This window comes from Pollachius pollachius, assembly GCF_949987615.1.
Source record: "Pollachius pollachius genome assembly, chromosome: 11".
NCBI classification, from domain to species: domain Eukaryota; kingdom Metazoa; phylum Chordata; class Actinopteri; order Gadiformes; family Gadidae; genus Pollachius; species Pollachius pollachius.
Window position 1 is genome coordinate 420,001 of NC_136944.1, and position 24,538 is coordinate 444,538.

General features: G+C 50.1%; 1 protein-coding gene across 11 annotated transcripts in view; it reads right to left on the reverse strand.

The window, feature by feature from the left end:
• Positions 1-7,273: 7,273 nt before the first annotated feature.
• Positions 7,274-24,538, reverse strand: part of LOC307082431 (NACHT, LRR and PYD domains-containing protein 3-like) — a 106,330-nt gene continuing 89,065 nt past the window's right edge. For 10 of the 11 annotated variants that reach the window (XM_079745992.1, XM_079745988.1, XM_079745994.1 and 7 more), the window contains 10 exons: positions 19,120-19,293; positions 18,189-18,362; positions 16,812-16,985; positions 15,924-16,097; positions 15,268-15,441; positions 14,612-14,785; positions 13,956-14,129; positions 11,029-11,202; positions 10,806-10,852; positions 7,274-9,411 (listed from right to left, as the gene is read on the reverse strand). In XM_079745992.1, the coding sequence (XP_079602118.1) occupies positions 8,855-9,411; positions 10,806-10,852; positions 11,029-11,202; positions 13,956-14,129; positions 14,612-14,785; positions 15,268-15,441; positions 15,924-16,097; positions 16,812-16,985; positions 18,189-18,362; positions 19,120-19,293 (1,996 nt within the window). In that variant the 3' untranslated portion in view covers positions 7,274-8,854. The remainder of the gene's footprint in view (positions 9,412-10,805; positions 10,853-11,028; positions 11,203-13,955; positions 14,130-14,611; positions 14,786-15,267; positions 15,442-15,923; positions 16,098-16,811; positions 16,986-18,188; positions 18,363-19,119; positions 19,294-24,538) is intronic. The other variant, XM_079745990.1, reaches the window with a different exon arrangement.

Here is a 24,538-nt window from a genome sequence, read left to right on the forward strand (position 1 = left end):
GTTTGGAGTCTTTATGTTTTGTTATTTCCTGGAAAGTCACCCTGGGTTATGCTTATTAAATGAATCAACATAAAGTTAAACACTCTCTGAGCGTGCTTCCCAAGAAATGTGTGTCGGACTATCTCTGTCTCAGGAACAAATAGGGCGAAAAAAGGGTTCGCCACTTCCGGTGGTGTGAATGAGAGGAGGGTTATGGCTGTTTTAGTGATGTGGTTGACATGGTGTGAATTATTGCAACTGTTTGTTCGTCTGAATTCTGCATTCTCCCTTCACAAACAACATGAAAAATTATTACTTTTGTAAAATGAAGCATTTTTACTCAGAAAAGTAACTTTTGTGCCTGGACAAGTGAAAGGTAAATGTACTTATCTGAGGGACAAGGCCTCATAATAAAGTTGATGTTGACACACACACATACACACACACACACACACACACACACATACACACACACACACACACACACACACACACACTGAATTGAGAATAGTATTGGTCTACAAGTGTCCATCACAGCTTGCAGACCAATACTATTCTCAATTCAGTCCATGCTAATTTTATTTAAAGTAAAATATTTACAAGCCAGGGCAACATGTTTGTTTTCGGCTGTATGGCTCTGTTGGGGGAAACTGGAATAGATCACACCGATCTTCATTTCCTCCCTTTCACCGCTGCATCTCCAGATACGTAGAGCTACAGGACGCTACACCCTGAGTCTTGTTATCTGTGGTCTGTGTGTGTGTGTGTGTGTGTGTGTGTGTGTGTGTGTGTGTGTGTGTGTGTGTGTGTGTCTGTGTGTGTGTGTGTGTGTGTGTCCGGTACCCGCTCCCCGTTGTGTCGTGGTCAAGGATAGATCTCACTGCGAAGTCAGGGTTTAAGCCACACACAGCGTTTATTAGCAAGACGGAGAACACATGTACTCGATCTAGGGTCTCCGAGAGCCTCTAGTCCATTGGGGTTTCGAGCTGTTTCCCCATGTCCTTCCTGCTGGTCCATCATGCGCTGGAAGGTGGCCGGAGCGCCATGTACTCCGAAGGGCAGGACGGTGTACTGGTACAAGCCCCCTGGAGTTGAGAACGCCGTCTTCTCCCGGGCCGCCCGGGTCAACGGTACCTGCCAATATCCCTTGGTCAGGTCCAGGGTTGTGAGATAACGGGCCGGACCAAGGCGTTCGATTAGCTCGTCGACGCGGGGAATGGGGTAGGCATCGAACTCGGACGCCTCCGGAAGTCATTACAGAAGTTATAGGTCCCATCTGGTTTTGGTACGAGGACTACCGGGCTGGACCAGGCACTGCGCGACTCCTCGATGACCCCGAGCTGCAGCATTCGGCGTACCTCGGCCTGTATGGCCTCCCTCCGGGCCTCCGGGATCCTATAGGGGTGGACTCTCACCTTCACTCCCGGCGCCGTCCGGATATCATGGTGGGCGATCATGGTCCTCCATGGCAGCTCGGAAAACACGTCCCGGTGCTGCATGACGACCTCGTCGAGGTTGTGCTTCTGGGCCGGGCTGAGGTCCTCTCCCACCGGGACCTCCGGGATCTCGCGTCGGGCCGCCAGCGCCAGGGGAGCAGGGTCAGGGGTCCACCCCCCCCTCCACTGCTTCAAAATGTTAATGTGGTATATTTGGGTAGGCTTTCGCCTCCCTGGTTGTCTAACCCGGTAGTTTACCTCCCCCACACGTTGAACCACCTCATGGGGTCCCTGCCACTTCGCAAGGAACCTACATTCCGCCGTGGGGACCAGGACCAGGACCAGGTCCCCAAGCTGGAAGGTTCGCAGCTGGGCTCCCCGGTTGTAGACCCTCGCCTGGGCCTGCTGGGCTTGCCGGAGGTGTACCTGGACGATGGGCCACACCTGGGCCATGCGGTCCCTCACCTGTTCCACATGGTCCAGGGTGGTGCGGTGGGGGGATGGCTGGCTCTCCCATGCCTCCTTGGCTATTTCCAGGATGCCGCGGGGCCTTCGTCCGTACAGCAGTTCGAAGGGGGAGAATCTGGTGGACGCCTGGGGGACCTCCCATACGGCAAACAATATGTGTGGTAACAGCTGGTCCCAGTTCTTACCGTCCAGGTCCATGGCCTTTTTGAGCATCTGCTTCAGGGTCTTGTTGAACCGCTCCACCAGGCAATCCGTCTGGGGATGGTAGACTGAGGTCCGAAGCTGCTTTACCTGCAGGAGTCTGAGTACTTCTTTCATTACACAGGACATGAAGCAGGAGCCCTGATCCGTTAACACCTCCTTGGCTATCCCTACCCGGCTAAACAGTAGCATTAGCTCCCGGGCGACCGCCTCCGCGGTGCCTGCGCGCAGGGGTAGCGCCTCGGGGTACCGGGTGGCGTAGTCCACCAGTACCAGGATGTATCGTGTCCCCGGCTGGTCTTGGGAAGGGGCCCCACAATGTCCAGTGTTATTCGTTCGAAGGGAGTTTCTATGATCGGCATGGGGATAAGGGGGTTTCTGACTGTGGCCCGAGGCGCTACCCTCTGGCACTCGGGACACCCCTGACAGTGACGCTCGACATCCCTCTTTACCCCCGGCCAATAGAATCTCGCGAGGACCCGTTCCCGGGTCTTGTCCATGCCCAGATGGGCTCCGAGGAGGTGGGTGTGGGCCATGAACAGCACCTTGCTGACGTATGTGTGGGGCACCACTAACTGCTCCCTCTTTGTGCTGAAGTGTGGGTGCGGGAGGTGACTCACCGAGTCTCGGGTCTGTCCGTCGTGGACCAATACGTGCCTCCAGGCATGTTTCATGGCCTCGTCTTGGAGCTGGGCGGTGGCAAACTGGCCGGGTCGGGCCGAGCCTTCCCCCCTCCCCGGCAAGAAGTCCGAGAACTCGGTGAGGGGGGAACTCTCCGGCTCCTCCGGGGGATCTAGCTGCTCGGGTGCCGTGAGGGTTTCCGGGGTGTCGGGGGAAGGTTCCGGTGACCTGGTCCGGACGGGTCCTCTTCCCGTGTGGAGCGGGGACCCCGGTGTGGAGGGTCCGTTCCCCTCGGACTCCTGGTCCTCCGCCGTCAGCTCTCCGGGGGATGACGGGAGCCTGGTGGCCCCGTAGGCCTGCCGAGCTCCCCTCGCCCCTCCGCGGGGAGGTTCTCTCCGGCTCCGGATTTCTCGCGCCGGGTCCCACAGCCGGTGGAAGATCGGGCAGTCCCTTCTGATCAGTAGCGGCACCAGGAGGTGGGGTACGATCCCCGCCCGAGCCGTGAACACCCCGTGTGGGGTCCGGACGACCACGTGGCAGGTTTCGTAAGTTCGGGTATCCCCGTGCACGCAGGCGGGTTCCCCTTCCCTTCCGCCCGCCAAGTCGGGGCGGAGGAGGGTGACCACGCTGCCGGTGTCCAAAAGGGCCTGCGTGTCCCGATTCATAACCCGCGCCGGTATGGTCAGGCTTCCGGACGCCCCCTGCGCCCAACAGGTCGCCAGCATGCAGGGTCGGCCCGTCCCCTTGTCCGCGTAGGCCGACGGCATCGACGTGTCTCGGTCTCCCGGGCAGTAGCGGGCGAGATGGCTGGGCTGGCCGCACTCGTAGCAGCGCCTCCCCTCGCGACTCTCCTGCATCCCGCTCGGCGGGTCGGGGGAGGGTGCCGGGGCCCCGGTCGTGTGTCCCCATTGGTCTCGGTGGGTCTTGACGAGTCGTGGGGTGTTCCGGTTCTGGCGCTCAGGTGCTGGGCCACCTGCCAGTTCTCCAGCTGTCGGACCAGGTCATCCACTGTGTCGGGATGGTGGTGTGCCAGCACCCGTCGGGCGTCCGGCGGGAGCCGACGAAGGGTGTTGTCTATTATCAGCCTGTCGATAGGGCTGGGTCCTTCTCCTGTTGCCAGCCACCGCTTCACCAGTCAACTGTGCTGGGTGATCTGCGTCCGTACGGCGCCCCGGACGTCGAATCGCCAGTCATGGATGCGTTGCACGCGAGCCGCGAGGTTGTGACCGTAGTACGCCAGGATCGCCTGTTTGAGGGCCGGGTACTGTCCGGCAGTCTCCGCCGGTAGGTCCTGGCTCGCCTGCTGGGCGGGCCCGGTGAGGAACGGGGCCACAATATGGGCCCACTGCTCCTCTGGCCAGCTTTCCCTCTGGGTGGTCCGCTCAAAGACCTCCAGGTACGCCTCCACGTCGTCGTCGGGCCCCAGCTTGGTGAGCCGGCTGGCAGGGGCAGCGGTCGGGGCGGGCGGACGGCGTGCTGGGTGAGCTGCACTACGGCCTCGCGGAGCAGGGCAATGCTCTCCGAGGTCTCCCGCTGCTGTTGCTGGGCGGCCGTCGCCGCGGTTCCGTCCGGGTTCTGCATGCCGGACTGGTGGTGTAGTGGGGTCCTTCAGACTGCCTGCATTCTCCACCATATGTGGTAGCCCGCTTCCCAATGTGCCAGGTTTCAGGTACGAATCACACGTTGAACAAGGGTTAAGCCGCACTCTGCATTTATTCAACAAGAATCAGAAATACAGGTACTCGATCTAGGGTCTCTGTGAGCCTCTAGTCCGCGGGCGTGTCGAGTAATCCCTTTGTGTCGCTCTTCTCCCGTCTCCCGCTCTGTGGTCCTTTTTAAGATGGCTCCGGGGCTTTCTCCTCCCTGCGGCCAGGTGTTCCCCATCTCGCTGATTGGGGGGAGAGACGTGGTGCTCTCTGCCACCGGTTTGTAGGTGGCGGCGGTATACCCCGTCCACCACTGATTCTCGGACCCGCCCGGGCCGAGGTTTAAGGGGCGGGATGCCACACTGTGTATGTGTGTGTGTCTATGTGAGTGTGTGTGTGTGTGTCTATGTGCGTGTGTGTGTGTGGTGTGTGTGTGTGTGTGCGCACTATAACCAACTCATTGACTCCTTGGGGTTGGACAGTCCCAGAGAGTCCAGTCCTTGTTTACTGATGACCTGCAGAGAGAGACAGCTAGTTAGCCACAGCTAGTTAGCCACAGTCAGTTAGCAACTGCTAGTTAGCCACAGCCAGTTAGCCATAGCCAGTTAGCCACAGCTAGTTAGCCACTAGTCATCAGGTCAGGTCTCCATAGAGTCATTCAGTAGGGTTGGTTAAGTGCTCTCATACTGGGACTGGTTCTGCCTCTCCGCTGGTTTCCAGTTCCCTGCCACTCATACAGATACCGCCCCCGGCAACATGATTGGTCGACCAAAAGTCTGTGACCTCCGATGGCCCAGCAGCTCAAAGATGGGCGGGGCCTTCCTCTGAGGTGGGCTTGGCCTCCTCTCTGAGGTGGGCGTGGTCTCCCTCTGGGGTGGGAGGAGGACAGGAAGTGCATGGGGAGGAGGACAGGAAGTACATGGGGAGAAGGACAGGAAGTACATTGGGAGGAAGACAGGAAGTAAATTGGGAGGAAGACAGGAAGGGGAACATGAAGAGGAAAGAATACGTTTTCTATCTACAGTGGTTTCAGTTGGCTTGCTAAGGTGAGGCCGTCCAGTACACAACACTGGACTACACAATGCAGTGACGCTGTGCAGTACTCCCAGTACTGGAACATGGCAGCACAGCCCCAGGAGGAGCCCTGACCTGAGCGCGGCCGCAGACGGCCTCGTAGACGGGGTGGAGGGCTGTGACCTGGTAGTCCAGCAGGTTGGTGGAGACCTGGGCCAGCTGGGGCTCCTCCAGGTACCAGCCCAGAGCCTGCACCTTCTGGGGGGGGTCAGGGGGGCTCCCACCGCACACACGCCCCGGGGCGGACCCCAAGGGGGCCCTAACCCCCAGATGAAGACTATCTAACCCCCCTGTATCTGGTCCTGGTACCTCCCCCCCCCCAGATGAAGACTATCTAACCCCCCTGTATCTGGTCCTGGTACCTCCCCCCCCCCCAGATGAAGACTATCTAACCCCCCTGTATCTGGTCCTGGTACCTCCCCCCCCCCAGATGAAGACTATCTAACCCCCCTGTATCTGGTCCTGGTACCTCCCCCCCCCCAGATGAAGACTTTCTAACCCCCCTGTATCTGGTCCTGGTACCTCCCCCCAGATGAAGACTATCTAACCCCCCTGTATCTGGTCCTGGTACCTCCCCCCCCCCAGATGAAGACTATCTAACCCTCCTGTATCTGGCCCTGGTCCTGGGGGGTCTCCCCAGCTCCCTGAGGTCCAGCCCGGTGCAGTCCTCCTGCTCCTTGGTGCTGATTGGTTTACGTTGAAGGTGAACAGGAAGTGACACGCCCCCGTTACCATGGCGCCCCAGGAGGGCACGAAGGAGGCGGGGCCAAAGTCAGGGCCCCCATTCATCCTGCTCCAGCTGGGAGGATGAGAGAGAGAGAGAGAGAGAGAGAGAGAGAGAGAGAGAGAGAGAGAGACCGGGTCAGAGCAGGTAGAGGGGAAATAGAAAATATCAACTCATCAGGTTCAAATGTGCTCATGGCTCTTAAAGGGGATGGGAGACGGCACTCTCATTGGTTTATTGCACGTTAGGCCCAAACCACACCTACGGGAAATTAGGCTACTTCAGGGCAACCCTTTTTTGATTTGCGTCGGGCACAAGACTAATGTATCCACCATTATAATAGCAACAGAGGCAGAGCCCCGCCCACAAAGCTACTTCCGTTTTGCGCTTCTCACTTGCGTTTCAAACCGCTAAAATAGGGCTCTAGGAGTCTATCAGCGGTGTTCTGAACAAGCAGGAAGCTTTTCTGACAGTTTTTCTCAATTGTTTAAACACGTTTTCTGAAACTATAGCTCAATTTCTCAAAACGCTAAGGACAAATCTGAAAAGAGTTTACCATTTTGTCAAAACTCCACAAATCTCTTTCAAAATGAACCACAGCACTCAATACCATGTTTTCTCATCTCAAAACAGATTTTTTTTCCACCAAAACGAGAAACACAATGATCATATGAATATCTATTAGAGAGCATCAATTAAACACTTGTGTGATACATTTAAAACACTTCCATCAAAATACTGTTTACCTTTGTTTTGACTTTATGAGGCCATGTTACATATTCAAATGTATACAATTGTTTAGAAAAAACGTCTTTTTTAAAGTTGCAATTATGTGGTACATACAGTATAAATATTCTTGCCATATTTTAATACAATACTGTGAATATATCACATCAATATTGCATTGACACAATTGCATCTCGATAGGATACAATGCATATTTGTCTATCCAATGAGCTTCAATGGGCTAAACTCACAATCCCACAGAGTCATGCTGTACACCTATAGTTGATACTGCAACATTGTTGGAGTTCTGAAAATACACCAATGTTACCAATTTTGGCAAAACTCACAGTACAGTAATTGCACTGATAAGTAAAATGAAAAACACTACAGTAAGAGAATGTTTTTTCAGGGGATTTAATGATTAAATCAGTGCACAAGTTCAAAAATGTAACTTATTTGTTACAGTTAAATGTTCAGCTGAACTGACTGCAAAAAAAGCTTCCCTTAGGCCAAAAAAAATAGAAAGATTATAAATGAGGTGAAGGTGAAAAAGATCTATATGTGTTCGATTTCTGCTCATTTCTAAACTGTAAAGACTGCGTTGTGTATTTCTCCCTCGTAGTAGTAATTCTTGAAGTGGAATCAAATCAACTTGCCAGGTTGGGTCAGAGGGTTGAATAGCAGGTTTATTGGAGGATGTAATACAGGACAGGTACAGATTTAGGTGGGATAGTCTCAGTGTAGGAGGAGAGGAACAGTCTCCAGACGTGCTCCTTGGCTGTCGATCCCTCTTCTCACCGAACCAAAGGTTTGAGGCCAGTATTATAGGAAAGAAAGCGTGAATAACAACATAACAGTGTCTCCCTTGATAAGGTATATGGCGGCCCTGGCTATGTCCCAGACGACCGGGTTGGTTCGTCCTTGTTGGGACATCACAAATGATGGAATGGAATGTTGGAAATAACACCTCGTACAGTAGGAGGGGCACTGGCCTGGTCCTAGACTAAGAGATGTGAACACAGAGAGGCATTAAAATACACCAACATTATACATTCCTCCCTCTCCATCATATTAAACATAGTTTAAAGATCACCCTTTAAAATGACAATTCAGTGGATCTACTGGTAAGAAATTAACAATTATCTAAATGATCAAAATGAAGCCTAAAAGGCAATAGCAAACATAAAAAAGTATACTCATCAATCACAAGTAAACCAGGTGTAGGCTAATTAAAAAATAAAAAACTCATTAGGTTACTCATGATTAAACCAAAACAGATTTTAAATTGTAAAATAAAGGAAATGGACTGTCCAGACACCTCCCTCTGCTGGGCGGTGAAGCTCCACCTTTCTCTGACAGCTCTCTCTGTCCCCAGCAGAAAAGTGGTTCTGTTAGTCTAACAACATTAAAGGGCCCAGAGGAAGGCTCAGCCTTAGAAACGTTGGGGAGTTTGGGGCACCAGACCTTGGGACGGGGTGGGCTCTCTAACACAGCTACCCTGAGGGGGGGCAACAAGATCGGGGCAGTCCCCGGGGGGGTGGGTTGGGGGGTCGGTCATCCGGTGAAACACACAGGGAGATAACTCGATGACCACATAGAGCATAATAACGGAAAGGACAAACGGCAGAGCCATTTGGACTATCTGAGAAAACATAGAGCCACCCAACCCGCTGAGCCATCCCACACATGTAAATCAGTCTGTATCCCACCTCCATCCTGATCAGGCCAGAGCAGCTCATCTCCAACACAGCAGAGCTCACCTGAGGCCTCTTTTATGCTCTCACACATGACTCAAGGGTTCTGCCAGTTGAGTTTGAACAGGAGAGAAGTGAGCGAGACCAGTTGGTAATTGGGTGTCTCACCCTCACCCCCCCTCCCCAAGCCCCCCCCAACTCCCACTCAGAGACACTGAGGCCCCGCCGACCCCCGAGGACCCTACCCAGCACCCTTCATGTGTGTGTGTGTGCGTGTGCGTGTGTCTACAACCGACAGAGAGACGCTGAGGACCCCCCCCCCCACCATACCCCGACCCCAGGGAGGAGGTCCTCCTGGGTGAAGGAGGACCAGAAGGTGTGGAGGTGTGTCAGTGTGTCTGAGGACCCTCCTCCACCTGGGGACACTCTGTAGAAGGACAGAGAGCCAGCAGGCCGGTCCAGATACACTCCTACTCTGGTGGAGCCAGCGGGGGAGAGAGGGACGGCTGTCTCTATAGTGTTGTACACGGCAGAGTAACCACCATCATAACAATAAAGACCCCAGGACTTGTTGTTCTGTCCAAGCCAGCTGTTAGGACCCCCTCCTCTCCTTGGGATTCCTCTGTATGTCACTCCTATAACAACAGGTCCTTCCCACTCTACCTCCCAGTAACAGCGGCCAGTCAGAGCCTCTCTACCCAACACCTGGTACTGGGAGTCAAATCTCTCTGGGTGATCCGGATACGACTGGTCCTCTCCAACCAGCGTCACCTTCCTGTTGTCCTCAGACAGAGAGAGTCGTCTGTTGGCCGTGTTGGGGTCCAGTGTGAGTTCACAGGCATCTGAGGGAGAACCAGACATGATGAGCTGCTGAACCATTCTTCATCCTCATCATCATCATCATCATCATCATCATGATCATCATCATCATCACTAGTACTGTTCTCCTGCGCACTTCTTTTCTTTATTCTCTTTCAGACTCTTTTTGTGATCGCTCTCTCTTCTTCAAACATTAACATAGAAAGACAAAAAAAATATCATATGATAGGTACTATATTGAAATCATGTGCTGTATATTTTCTAAGCAATAGGACACATTGTGTTTAAGATAATTAAAGTTAAAGTTGATTGGAAATCCCATGTTTGTGTGAGTGGCTGTCCCAATCAAAACATTGAAACGAGGACAAATATATAAAGTGCATTTACTCCCTCAATATTTACTTTACATTAACATATCATATATCAAAATGTTCGGTATGATGAGGTTATTACACCCATGAAATATCTAAATGACCTTTGTAATATCTTCCAAGATATTTCACTTTTGGGTTTCCCAATACACATACATGTCACTCAACCTCCAAAGGGACACCTGTGTAAAGAACAGACTGAAGGAGCTGAGCTCACATACAGGCTGGAGATGGACTGATGAACCATAGAACTGGTTCATTTATTATAGACATGTACTCACACATACACCAGCTCACCTACACATACATATACACATCACTGGGGGCACTTGGCTAGGATTCATATCTATATCATCATACACACACAGACAGCCTGGAAATTAACTGGCAAAACTTGTATGTTTACTATGCATGTATGTATACTATATATGTATTGTGACATAATTCATACATTCTAACAGGCCACATATGCCCTTGCCAATTAAAGAGGCTTCTCTCTCATCTTAGGGAGGGATCCTGAGCCTAGGGAGGCGTCCAGCTCTACAGGAAGCCATTCATCATGTGTCAATTCTAGAGATACGAGCGGTCAAGATGTTGGAGAGACCCAGACGCTCAAGGCCACAAAAACAAGAGTAACTCCCGCACATAGCCATAAGAGGTCAGCATAGAGAACACATACAGGTATCCAGGAGGCGGGAGTTCAGCACCATGCTTAGCCAATCAGAGCACATAACTGAGTCCACGCCTGCCCAGTATTAAAGTCCCAACACATAGCCCAGGGGGCAGAACGCTCCAGGTAACGCATCCTTCAGATGCCCTACTAAGTGCATCTCCATGCGTGCCTATACAATTCCCCTCCTTTTGCTTCATAGAGACTAGTCCAAACCTTTACCAAATAAAATGAGTTACAAGCGATCCTGACTCGGCAAACTATTTCCAAAAAGAACACGGCAGTATGTATGTAGGTAGGTAGGTAGGTAGGTAGGTAGGTAGGTGGGTGTAAATGTATACATAAATATATATACATAAACTAAAGAGACACTTACATCTCTGTGGAACTGGTTTCAGCCTCCACACTCCACCGTGCTCCACACTGGGGGGAAAACAAAGTGAGAGCAGCATGTTGAAACATTCACCTTCATCATCTGCCGTCTCATCATGTTCTACACAACATGAGTGACAGCTGCCTCTTCAAACCACTTCATCTAGCAGCGGCTTGAATCCTCGTAGGAGACTTTGTCCCTGAGTGGTGAGCTGTCCTCTCCATACCTGAGAGTGTCCAGTCTCCAGCGTGGATCCTCCAGTCCAGCAGAGAGCAGCGCAGCTCCAGAGTCTCCTGGGTGATTGTAGCTCAGGTCCAGCTCTCTCAGATGGGAGGGGTTGGAGCTCAGAGCTGAGGCCAGAGAAGCACAGCCTTCCTGTGTGATCAGGCAGAAAGACAAGCTACACACACACACACACACACACACACACACACACACACACACACACACTTTATTATATTCATTCTGGTTGAGAGCAGTTCATACTAAAGTAACCATATTTATAAAGTGTATTCATTCCATTTGGAGGACAAGGAGAACAGGAAGAGGAAGTGGGGAGATGACATCATCACAGACATCAGAACTTCCTTCATTTGGATGTGAAACAGGATAATAAACAAATGCTCCTTTCTCAATAGCTACAACTCAATGAGATATTGTTTGGTTAGAGTCAGGAGAAGTCCGCTGTGTTTGGTACGCTGAGACCGTTTCTTCACAGGTTCTAACATTGTGTAGAACCAGGGAGAGTTTTGTCAGCAGGCAAAAGAGCAACAGAAAGGCATCGGACATGAGCAGCACTACACCAAACTAATGTGAGGTTAACAATGTCCATCTTTAATGTTCAATATGATTCACTTTACCACGGCCAGTGATGTTCTATGGTGAGGTGTACATTATATTCAGATCACAGCACGGCTAAAGCCTCATCCCCATGTCTACACTAATGACAACTCCTCAGCTCACATCTGCTGACCAGAGTTACATAGCATATAAGAAACATAACATACTAGTAGTTAACAGGTCAACCCCTAACCCTCACATCAGCTGGCCAGAGTTACATAACATATAACAGACATAAGATACTAGTAGTTAACAGGTTAACCCCTAACCCTCACATCAGCGGGCCAGAGCTACATAACAAATAACCAGTGTTGGGCAAGTTACTTTAAATCAGTAACTTAGTTACAGTTACTAGTTACTTCTTTCAAAAGTAACTCAGTTACTTTAAGTTACTCGTTACTTTTGAGGTAACTAGTTACTAGGGAAAGTAACTTTTTTTTCTGAATTTTCTTATTAATGTGTTAATGTGGCAAAGGACCTCCCTAACTGGATAGTTAGGGAGGCTGCCAGTCCTCTGGCTTGCTTACACGTAAGTCCTATCCTACCTGACCTGAACGTGCCATAGCAGTGTAGTAGTGTGAGTGCAAATGAATGAAATATTTCCATTGTTTCCAACTGTTTCCAACCCTCTACAAATGCACACACCAATTATTTTGGGGTTGATGTGGCATAGTGTTCGACAAAACAACTGTAAAATTTGATCATTTTACCCAGTATCACTACGATGAAGCAGTGGATCAACAAAACACAACATACAGTATGTTTTGAAACTTTTGATAGGCATATTTCTTGTAGCCATTGAAACAGGTACAAAGTATAGTTTTGGCAGTGCAAAAATTAAACTGTGCCTCCGACCATTTAGCAACTGTAGGAATCAATAGTGCAAAACTGATACAATAGATGTTTACAATGTAAACACAGTGAGGTTTATCCGTTCTTTGTAACCTTAACTCAAAACAGCTAAACTCCACCAACTGGAGACCTCATCATCAATAATGATGGGCAAACTTAAAAGTATTTTCAGCCTCACAAAGAGAAACTAAATAAATAAAAAGTACTTTCAGCCTCATAAACATAGTTAATGTTTAACAAAAATAATATTTGTTTTACTCTGGCCGTTTAGATAGATAAAACAACTGATGAAATCAATAATGGTGGATAAAGAGCTTTAGTAGTCTATGTTAGTATGTCTATGTCTATATCAGTCTTTGTCCATACATCTCCATCATTTGTTTAGCTGTGTCTGGGTTATAGACTGTGCAACAGGCTTTGTAAAATCAAGCTTTTGTTGTTTGGCTGGAGTGGCTTCTCCTTTAGCGTCGGCGGAGCTGACGTTAGCAGCAGCATCACCTGTGTTGCATTCAGGGTCTTTTTCAACTAGCTTGGTAGATGCGTGTTGTTTCTGAAGATGTTTCATCAGATTAGAATTGCTAGTTTTTGATGTGGCTAGAGTTTTCGAACCTCCACATAGATGACAGGTCACCAAAATATTCCTTATGTCTTTTACTGTCAGAAAGGAAAAATAATGTGCATATTTCCATGAGAAATACAACGCCTGGACCGTCGTCGACTGCCGCCATTGTTTTAATTCATTTACTTGCGCGTCGCTGCGTCACGTGACTCACGTCCGCTTCACGTCCACCACGGAAACTGTAGTCCTGGGTTATGCACGTGAAGTAACGAGTAACGAGCCTGTTTATATCGCAAAAACGATTAACGCGTTACTGATTTTGACAAAGTAATTACTTACAGTGCTCGTTACCGCAAAATTAAAGTAGTCACTGTAACGCATTACTTAATAACGCGTTAGTCCCAACACTACATATAACAAACATAGCATACTAGTAGTTAACAGGTCAACCCCTTATGGAAGAAATTAACGATTATGTTTTCATGGCAAACTATGATTATTATTAGGCCTATATATCTAATAGTAGAAAGCATCTAAAACACCTCCAAGGCTTGACACAGCGCCAGAGAGTCTGGGGTCAAGGCATGCTGACCTCAACCTGGTATTTTAGAATAGTTGTTGTTGACCACATGCTTAAAGGAATTTATGACTGATCGGCCGTGGGCGGACATCTCATATGGGAAACAGCTTTGTTTGTGAGTAAGTCTTACTTAGTTGAAGTGATAGAACTTGGTTATTTTCTACCACACCCTAACCCTCACATCAGCGGGGCAGAGTTACAAAACATATAACATGCATACCGTTTTGTAAGTTCATTTTTCGATAACGGTCCAACTAGTCGTGGACCATCCCTTACATATTAAACAACCCCAAGACCCAGTTTGAAGAGGCTGAAAACGGACCTGAGAGTTTCCAGTGTACAGTGTGGACTCCCCAGTCCAGCAGAGAGCAGCTTCACTCCTGAATCCTGCAGATCATTGGTACTCAGGTCCAGCTCTCTCAGACTAGAGGAGTTGGAGCTGAGAACTGAGGCCAGAGCTTCACAGCATCTCTCTGACAGATCACAGCCCTTTAGCCTTCACACAAAATAAAGAGGACAGGTTAGGAACTGTGATTAAAATAACTTACATCTTCAACTTATTACATAATGAAGAAATTGTGGTTATTCAAATTAGGTGTAAAATGTATAACAATAAGATAGTTGTTTTTCAGTGTTTGAAAAGTCGTTTTGTATATTAATATTACTTTTAGTTACAATATTATGTTTATTATGCATTGGATTGTAATACATGTTATCAGTTAATCTAAAGCGATATTTTGTATGTAATTAGAAGTTTTATTCCCATATTATGTATATTGTGTTGTGAGGAGAATAAACATCATAGCGATCAGGAAAACACTTTGCGAGCACGAGAACTAAGAAATTATTTGTGCGCTTGGGGATGTCAGTTGCGTGCTGCTTCACTATACGTGCACACTTTTATGGATGTAAATCTCTTAAATCCCTTCTGATATTGAACCTTGTGGTGTAACTGTTTGACCATTGGGTAAAACTGACCTGAGGGTTTCCAGTGTACAGTGTGGACTCCCCAGTCCAGCAGAGAGCAGCTTCACTCTTGAATCCTGCAGATCATTGGTACTCAGGTCCAGCTCTCTCAGACTAGAGGAGTTGGAGCTGAGAACTGAGGCCAGAGCTTCACAGCATCTCTCTGACAGATCACAGCCCTTTAGCCTTCACACAAAATAAAGAGGACAGGTTAGGAACTGTGATTAAAATAACTTACATCTTCAACTTATTACATAATGAAGAAATTGTGGTTATTCAAATTAGGTGTAAAATGTATAACAATAAGATAGTTGTTTTTCAGTGTTTGAAAAGTCGTTTTGTATATTAATATTACTTTTAGTTACAATATTATGTTTATTATGCATTGGATTGTAATACATGTTATCAGTTAATCTAAAGCGATATTTTGTATGTAATTAGAAGTTTTATTCCCATATTATGTATATTGTGTTGTGAGGAGAATAAACATCATAGCGATCAGGAAAACACTTTGCGAGCACGAGAACTAAGAAATTATTTGTGCGCTTGGGGATGTCAGTTGCGTGCTGCTTCACTATACGTGCACACTTTTATGGATGTAAATCTCTTAAATCCCTTCTGATATTGAACCTTGTGGTGTAACTGTTTGACCATTGGGTAAAACTGACCTGAGGGTTTCCAGTGTACAGTGTGGACTCCCCAGTCCAGCAGAGAGCAGCTTCACTCCTGAATCCTGCAGATCATTGGTACTCAGGTCCAGCTCTCTCAGACTAGAGGAGTTGGAGCTGAGAACTGAGGCCAGAGCTTCACAGCATCTCTCTGACAGATCACAGCCCTTCAGCCTTCACACAAAATAAAGAGGACAGGTTAGGAACTGTGATTAAAATAACTTACATCTTCAACTTATTACATAATGAAGAAATTGTGGTTATTCAAATTAGGTGTAAAATGTATAACAATAAGATAGTTGTTTTTCAGTGTTTGAAAAGTCGTTTTGTATATTAATATTACTTTTAGTTACAATATTATGTTTATTATGCATTGGATTGTAATACATGTTATCAGTTAATCTAAAGCGATATTTTGTATGTAATTAGAAGTTTTATTCCCATATTATGTATATTGTGTTGTGAGGAGAATAAACATCATAGCGATCAGGAAAACACTTTGCGAGCACGAGAACTAAGAAATTATTTGTGCGCTTGGGGATGTCAGTTGCGTGCTGCTTCACTATACGTGCACACTTTTATGGATGTAAATCTCTTAAATCCCTTCTGATATTGAACCTTGTGGTGTATCTGTTTAACCATTGGGTAAAACTGACCTGAGGGTTTCCAGTGTACAGTGTGGACTCCCCAGTCCAGCAGAGAGCAGCTTCACTCCTGAATCCTGCAGATCATTGGTACTCAGGTCCAGCTCTCTCAGACTAGAGGAGTTGGAGCTGAGAACTGAGGCCAGAGCTTCACAGCATCTCTCTGACAGATCACAGCCCTTCAGCCTTCACACAAAACAAAGAGGACAGGTTAGGAACTGTGATTAAAATAAAATACATCGTAAACTTATTACATAATGAAGAAATTGTAGTTATTATTTATTTGGTCTAAAATGTATAACTATATGAAATTTGTTGTGAAGAGGCGGCAGTAGCTCAGGAGGTATAGCGGGTTGGCTGGTAACCTGGAGGTTGCTGGTTCAATCCCCTCTCCTCCTAGCTGAGTGTTGAGGTGTGCTTGAGCAAGGCACCTGACCCTAACTGCTACCGACGAGCTGGCTGTCGCCTTGCATGGTTGACTGCGTGTGTGTGAATATTGTAATGGGCTTTGGGTGGCCAATTTTTAGAAAAGTGCTACTTAAATGCATTCCATTTCTTTTGCAGTGTTTGAAAGTCGTTTTGTATATTAATATTACTTTTTGTTGCAGTTTTATGTATATTATTGTAATACATTTTATTAGTTCATCTAAAGCGATGTTTTGTATATAATAAGAAGTTTTATTCCAATATTATGTATATTGTGTTTTGAGGAGTATAAATATCATAGCGATCAGGAAAACACTTTGCGAGCACGAGAACTAAGACATTATTTGTGCGCTTGAGGGTGTCAGTTGCTTGCTGCTTCACTTTACGTGCACACTTTAATGGATGTAAATCTGTTAAATCCCTTCTGATATTGAACCTTGTGGTGTAACTGTTTGACGATTGGGTAAAAATGACCTGAGAATTTCCAGTGTACAGTGTGGACTCCCCAGTCCAGCAGAGAGGAGCTTCCCTCCTGAATCCTTCAGCCGATTGGTACTCAGGTCCAGCTCTCTCAGACTAGAGGAGTTGGAGCTGAGAACTGAGGCCAGAGCTTCACAGCATCTCTCTGACAGATCACAGCCCTTCAGCCTTCAAACAAAATAAAGAAAACAGGTTAGGAGCTGTGATTAAAATAACATACATCTTAAACTTATTACATAGTGAAGAAATTGTGGTTATTCAAATTGGGTGTAAAATGTAGAACAATAAGATAGTTGTTTTGCAGCGTTTGAACAGTCGTTTTGTATATTAATATTACTTTTTGTTGTTGTATTATGTATCTTATGTATTGTATTGTTATCAGTTAATCTAAAGCGATGCATTGTATATAATTACAAGTTTTATTCCAACATTATGTATACAGTGTTGTGAGGAGAATAAACATCAGAGCGATCAGGAAAACACTTTGCGAGCACGTGAACTAAAGGTACGACCACACTGAACGCATTACATGCGTAGGATTAGGCCTAACCTGCCGCTTCATCATTGTGTGTCACAAAAATGGTTCAACGCGCCTACGGAGCTAGATGATCCCGCCCACAACTTATTTTCCCCCGCTACTTTTCATTTGCTCCACAAACATGGCTGAGATCACCACCATCGCTGCGCTGTGTTTGTTGTGGGAGTTCGAGGAGAGTAGGAAACCCAAACGCCGTCGTGTTTGGGTGCATGACATCCTCCGTAGGCGCTCACAGCTGGGTGAGTTTCACCACCTCCTCCAGGAACTCCGCCTGGATGACGGCCGGTTCCAGCGGTATTTTCGGTTGACTGGGGCCATGTTCGATGACCTGCTAGCCCGGGTTGGTGCCAGGATCTCCTGTCAGGACACCAACTACAGGCGCTTCATAACAGCTGCGGAGCGCCTGTCCTCTGTCTCTCTGCCAGTGACGTCGGGTCAAGCTCAACGCTGATTGGCTATCGTGGCTAAGTGTCAAGCGTAGGAGCGTAAAAAGTAAAATTTTTTGAACTCCGCTCATAGGTGCGTTGGGCACGTAGGTGCGTTGGGCGCGTTATTTAGTTGCGTAAAATGTATCTAACATGCCTAAAGCGCTACTTTAGCGCGTGTAATGCATCTACGCCCCAAAAACCAATGGTTCCCAATGCAAAAATGCGGATTTTCTACGCCTTTGACGAGCATGAAGCGTTCTGTTTGGCCGTACCTTTAGACAGCATTTGTGCGCTTGGGGGTGTCAGTTTCGTGCTGCTTCACCTTACGTGCACACTTTTATGATGTGCACATCTTCTGATATTGAACCTTGTGGTGTAACTGTTTGACCATTGGGTAAAACAGACCTGAGAGTTTCCAGTGTACAGTGTGGACTCCCCAGTCCAGCAGAGAGCAGCTTCACTCCTGAATCCTGCAGATCATTGGTACTCAGGTCCAGCTCTCTCAGACTAGAGGAGTTGGAGCTGAGAACTGATGTCAGAGCTTTACAGCATCTCTTTGACAGATCACAGCCCTTCAGCCTTCACACAAAACAAAGAGAACAGGTTAGGAACTGTGATTAAAATAACTTACATCTTAAACTTATTACATATTGAAGAAATTGTGGTTATTCAATATTGGGTGTAAAATGTATAACTATATGAAATCTGTTGTGAAGGGGCGACAGTAGCTCAGGAGGTAGAGCGGGTTGGCTGGTAACCTGAAGGTTGCCGGTTCAATCCCCTCTCCTCCTAGCTGAGTGTTGAGGTGTGCTTGAGCAAGGCACCTGACCCTAACTGCTCCAGACGAGCTGGCTGTCACCTTGCATGGCTGACTCCGCGTTCGGTGTGGGAATGTGTGCGTGAATGTGAGGCAATATTTTAAAAGTGCTTTGGGTGGCCAATCGTTAGAAAAGAGCTATATTAATGCAGTCCATTTACATTTGTTTTGCAGTGTTTGGAAATCGTTTTGTCTATTAATATTACTTTTTGTTGAAGTATTATTTATATTATGTAATGTATTGTAATACATGTTGTTAGTTAATGTAAAGCAATGTCTTGTGTATAATTAGAAATTTTATTCCACTATTATGCATATTGTGTTTAGAGGAGAATAAATATCATAGCGATCAGGAAAACACTTTGAGAGCATGACAACTAAGAAAGCATTTGTGCGCTTAGGGATGTCAGTTGCTTGCTGCTTCACTTTATGTGTGCACTTTTATGGAGGTAAATCTGTTAAATGTCTTCTGATATTGCACCTTGTGGTGTAACTGTTTGACCATTGGGTAAAACGGACCTGAGAGTTTCCAGTGTACAGTGTGGACTCCCCAGTCCAGCAGAGAGCAGCTTCACTCCTGAATCCTGCAGATCATTGGTACTCAGGTCCAGCTCTCTCAGACTAGAGGAGTTGGAGCTGAGAACTAAGGCCAGAGCTTCACAGCATCTCTCTGACAGATGACAGCCCTTCAGGCTTTACCCAAAATAAAGAGAACATGTCAGGAACTGTGATTAAAATAACATATATCTTTAAGTTATTCAATAATGAAGGAATGTTATTAGTTTAACAAAAAAAACTAAATAATTAGATGTATAAATGAATACTCCTATATTCTCTTTTTCTGAATATTCTCTTATGCATACTTGTGGGGGGACGTGCAACGTCTGGCCTGCAGGGGGAGTATGGACAGGTTGGGAACGCACGGGATTGGCCGGGGGGGGGAGATTGAACCTGGTGACGAGCAGGTGTCTGCACTCAGGTCAATCAGGGAGGCTGTACTTATGTGCCTGTTTTCTGTTATAGTAGGAGACCTGGGAGCGAACGGACCAGGGAGGTCCGGAGCGAGCGTGACGCTGAGCCAGATTCACCGAGAGACGGCTAAATGACCTTTTTGTTACCGTTTGAGATTTCTGTTCAGTTTATGTCGCCAAATAAACCGATCTCCTGCGAAGAGAACGACAACCCCGCCTGCTCTCATTCATCCAACCCGTTACACTGGAGCCCAATGTGGGGCCCCGAGAGCAGATAAATGGACCAGTCCCCGTTGGGAAATGTACTCGGGCACCTGGCCCAGATGGCCGAGAGGCAAGGCCAGCTCCACCAGGCACAGAACGAGGTACTCACGGAGCTGGCCCAGTCCTTTGCCGCCGATCGGGCCATGCTTCATGAGCTCCTCGCCTCCGGCGGACGCGGCGGAGGACCCCGAGGGCCGGGACCCGCAGCCCAGATTCACGTCCCGAAGATGGGGGAGGCCGACGACGCGGAGGCCTTCCTCGAAACCTTCCAGGGGGTGGCCGAGGTTTCGGGGTGGCCTCGACCGGAGTGGGCGCACCGGCTCCTACCGCTCCTGACCGGAGAGGCGCAGCTCTCGGCCCACAGCCTGCCGGCCGGGGCCCAGCGGGACTACGACGCGATCACCAGGGCCATCCGGGACCGGCTGGGTCTCTACCCCGAGGAACATCGGCGGCGATTCCGGGCGCTGGCCTTCAGCGAGGGGGACCGACCCTTCGCCTTCGCCCAGCAGCTGAGGGACCAGGCCAAGAGGTGGCTGGTCCCAGACCGGAACACGGCGGAGGACGTGGTCGAGCACGTGGTCTTGGAAAGATTCGTGGAGGGGCAGCCGGCTCGGACCTCCGCCTGGGTCCGGTACCACCGGCCCGAGAGCCTCGCTGCTGCGGTCGACCTGGCGGAGAGCCACCTGCAGCCACCACCGGCGAGCCATCGACTGCCGACACCGGGCCCACGTACCGGGGCGGCTGCCCCACGGCGGGAGAGGCCAACCCCGGCGCCGAGGGCGAGATGGGGGGGGGGCGGTCCAGAGCGGGCACATGAGTCGCCTTCCACCCCCCTTCCACAGACGGGCGCTCAGGCGGCAGGGGAGGGGTGTTGGCGGTGTGGGCGGCCTGGCCACTTCCGGCGGGAGTGCCCCATGATGGAGGTTGGTCCGTCTCCTCCCCACGGTCCCGGCGAGGCGTACCGTATCCCGGTGAGGATACAGCGGGGGACGCACCAGGCGCTGTTGGACTCGGGATGCATGCAGACCATGATCCACCAGCGCCTGGTGCGGTCCGAGGCATTGGTGGAGGCGTTGAACGTTTCGGTGAGGTGTATACACGGGGATGTGCACGAGTATCCTTTGGTCCCCATCGAAATTCGTTGTGGGGGTAGAAAATATAGGGTCAAGGCGGCGGTTAGTTCGAGCCTCTCGCATCCCCTGATTCTTGGGTTGGATTGGGCGGGGTTCCCACAGGCAGTTAGGGGGACTACGGGGATGCGGATACGACAGGTGGGGACATGTAAGTCGTGTGCTGTGTTCTGCGCCGAGGCGGGGGCATCCGACGCTGCTCAGGGATCAGGGGAGGGGGGGGGGTCCTCACCCCGAGGTCCCAGCGCCGAGATTCCCACCGGTGGAGGATTTCCCCCTCGAGCAGTCTCGTGACGCCACATTGAGCTCAGCCTACGACCAGGTGATAAGTATTGATGGGAGTCGGGTCCGGCCAGACGCCGCGCTGACTTACCCACACTTCATGGTGGTTAGGGACAGGCTATTTCGGGTGAGTCGTGACACCCAGAGTGAGGAGGTGATCACCCAGTTGCTGGTGCCAAGGAGCCGCCGGGAAATGGTCTTCCAGGCGGCGCATTACAACCCAATGGCGGGCCATTTGGGGTACGAGAAAACACTCAACAAGATAATGGCCCGGTTCTATTGGCCGGGGATTCGGGCGGAAGTGCGCATCCTGCCCCGAATGCCAGCTGGTGAATCCCCCGGCCGTCCCCAGGGCTCCCTTACGGCCCCTCCCCCTGGTGGAAGCCCCCTTCGACCGCGTTGGCATGGACATTATCGGGCCATTAGAACGTTCCGCACAAGGGTATCGATTTGTGTTAGTCCTGATCGACTATGCAACCCGATACCCGGAAGCAATTCCGTTGCGCAACATCTCCGCGAAGAGTGTTGCGCAGGCGTTGTTTCATGTCATATCGCAGGTGGGAATCCCGAAAGAGATTTTCACTGACCAGGGCACCAATTTCATGTCACGCACGATTAGCGAGCTTTACGGGTTGTTGAAGGTCAAGGCCATCCGCACGAACGTCTATCACCCAGCCACGGACGGCTTGTGTGAGAGGTTTAACCGGACGTTAAAGTCCATGATCCGCAAGTTCGTACATGAAGATGCTCGAAATTGGCATCAATGGCTAGACCCTCTGTTGTTTGCAGTGCGGGAAGTGCCCCAGGCTTCCACGGGGTTTTCCCCATTTGAGTTACTCTATGGGCGCAAGCCCAGGGGCGTCCTGGACCTCATTAAAGAAAACTGGGAGGAGGGGTCCAGTGACAGCAAAAACGAAATCCAGTACGTCATGGACCTGCGTGCAAAGCTTCACTCACTAGGGGTATTGTCACGTGAGCATTTGCACCGCGCCCAGGAGAGTCAGAGACGCCTGTACGACAGAGGGACTAGATTACGCGATCTCACCCCGGGGGACAAGGTCCTGGTACTGCTGCCCACCTCTAACACCAAATTACTCGCGAAGTGGCAAGGGCCCTTCGTGGTCACGCGGCGAGTCGGGGACGTGGATTACGAGGTAGCGCGTTCGGACAGGGGCGAAAACAAACAGGTGTACCACATCAACCTCCTGAAGAGGTGGAACGACGTGGTCCCTGTCGCGTTTGCGTCGACGCTGCCGGAGGGAGAAGAGCTCGGGCCGGAAGTCCCAGGCCCAGGACCCACCCCTCCGGTATGTCAGGGCGAGGACCTCTCGCGGAGTCAGGCGTGGGACGTTGCCGGCCTGCAACTCCAGTTCGCTGAAGTCTTTTCGCCCCTGCCCGGTCGCACCCCGCTAATTACTCACGACATCGAGACGCAGCCCGGGTTAACGGTGCGGACACGCCCCTATAGGCTGCCCGTCCACAAACAAGATGTGGTACGGCGCGAATTAGCAACCATGTTAGAGTTGGGCGTGGTCGAGGAGTCCCACAGCGACTGGTGCAGTCCCGTCGTGCTTGTGGGGAAGCCGGACGGGTCGGTCCGATTCTGTGTGGACTATCGTAGGGTGAACGCGGTCTCAAAGTTCGACGCCAACCCAATGCCTCGGATCGACGAGCTCGTGGACCGGCTTGGCATGGCCACCTATTATACGACTCTGGACTGCACGAAGGGCTACTGGCAGATTCCGCTGTCTCCAGCAGCCCGGGAAAAAACGGCGTTCTCCACTCCGCTCGGTTTATACCAGTTCTAGGTGCTTCCGTTCGGGTTGTTCGGGGCCCCGGCCACGTTTCAGCGACTGATGGACCGGGTGTTACGGCCACACGCCGCGTATGCTGCTGCCTACATTGATGACGTGGTCATCTATAGTGGAATGTGGGAGCAGCATGTGCGGCAGGTGGCGGCCGTCCTTCAGTCGCTGAGACGGGCGGGGCTCACGGCCAACCCGAAGAAGTGCGTAATCGGGCGGAGGGAGATCCAGTATCTGGGGTACCACCTGGGGGGGGGGGAGGTCCGGCCACAGGTCGCTAAAACCACGGCGGTGGCCGCCTCCGCTCGGCCCAGAACCAAGAAGGAGGTGAGGCGGTTCTTGGGGCTGGCAGGGTACTACCGGCAGTTCGTGCCACACTTCTCGGACCTGGCAAGCCCCTTGACCGACCTCCCCCGTAAGAGGGCCCCAGATACAGTCCAGTGGTCGGAGCCGTGCCAGGTGTCGTTTGAGGCTATTAAAACAGCCCTCTGTGGAGAGTCGGTCCTATGCGCCCCTAACTTTGATCTCCCTTTCTCCCTGCAGACGGACGCGTCGGATAGGGGGCTGGGCGCGGTCCTGACCCAGCAGGTGGAGGGGGTTGACCGCCCGGTGCTGTACCTGAGCCGGAAACTATCGGACCGGGAGGATCGGTACAGCACGGTGGAGAAGGAGTGTCTCGCCATCCGGTGGGCGGTCGGCGCCCTTTGCTACTACCTGTTGGGGCGCGCATTCACCCTCTACTCCGACCACGCCCCCCTCCAGTGGCTCCACCGCATGAAGGACGCCAACGCGAGGATCACCCGGTGGTACCTCGCGTTGCAGCCCTTTAACTTTCGGGTCGTGCACAGGCCTGGGGCACAAATGGCCGTGGCAGACTTCCTCTCCCGCTCCGGGGGGGGGGAGTGAGTCGGCGGCCGGATGTGACCCCGGCCGGTGTCGGGCGGTGGGGGCGTGTGGGGGGACGTGCGACGTCTGACCTGCAGGGGGAGTATGGACAGGTTGGGAATGCACGGGATTGGCCGGGGGGGGGAGATTGAACCTGGTGACGAGCAGGTGTCTGCACTCAGGTCAATCAGGGAGGCTGTACTTATGTGCCTGTTTTCTGTTATAGTAGGAGACCTGGGAGCGAACGGACCAGGGAGGTCCGGAGCGAGCGTGACGCTGAGCCAGATTCACCGAGAGACGGCTAAATGACCTTTTTGTTACCGTTTGAGATTTCTGTTCAGTTTATGTCGCCAAATAAACCGATCTCCTGCGGAGAGAACGACAACCCCGCCTGCTCTCATTCATCCAACCCGTTACAATACTATAATACATTACACGTTAATAGGACACCTACAGAGATGTTTTGTATATTATTATAACTAGTATGTTTATTCTGTTATGAGCAGAATAGTAATACATGTTGTAATGAACCTACAGAAATCTTTTTCATATTATTTTAACCTTATATTCCAGTTTTATTTATATTGTGTAGTGTGTATTG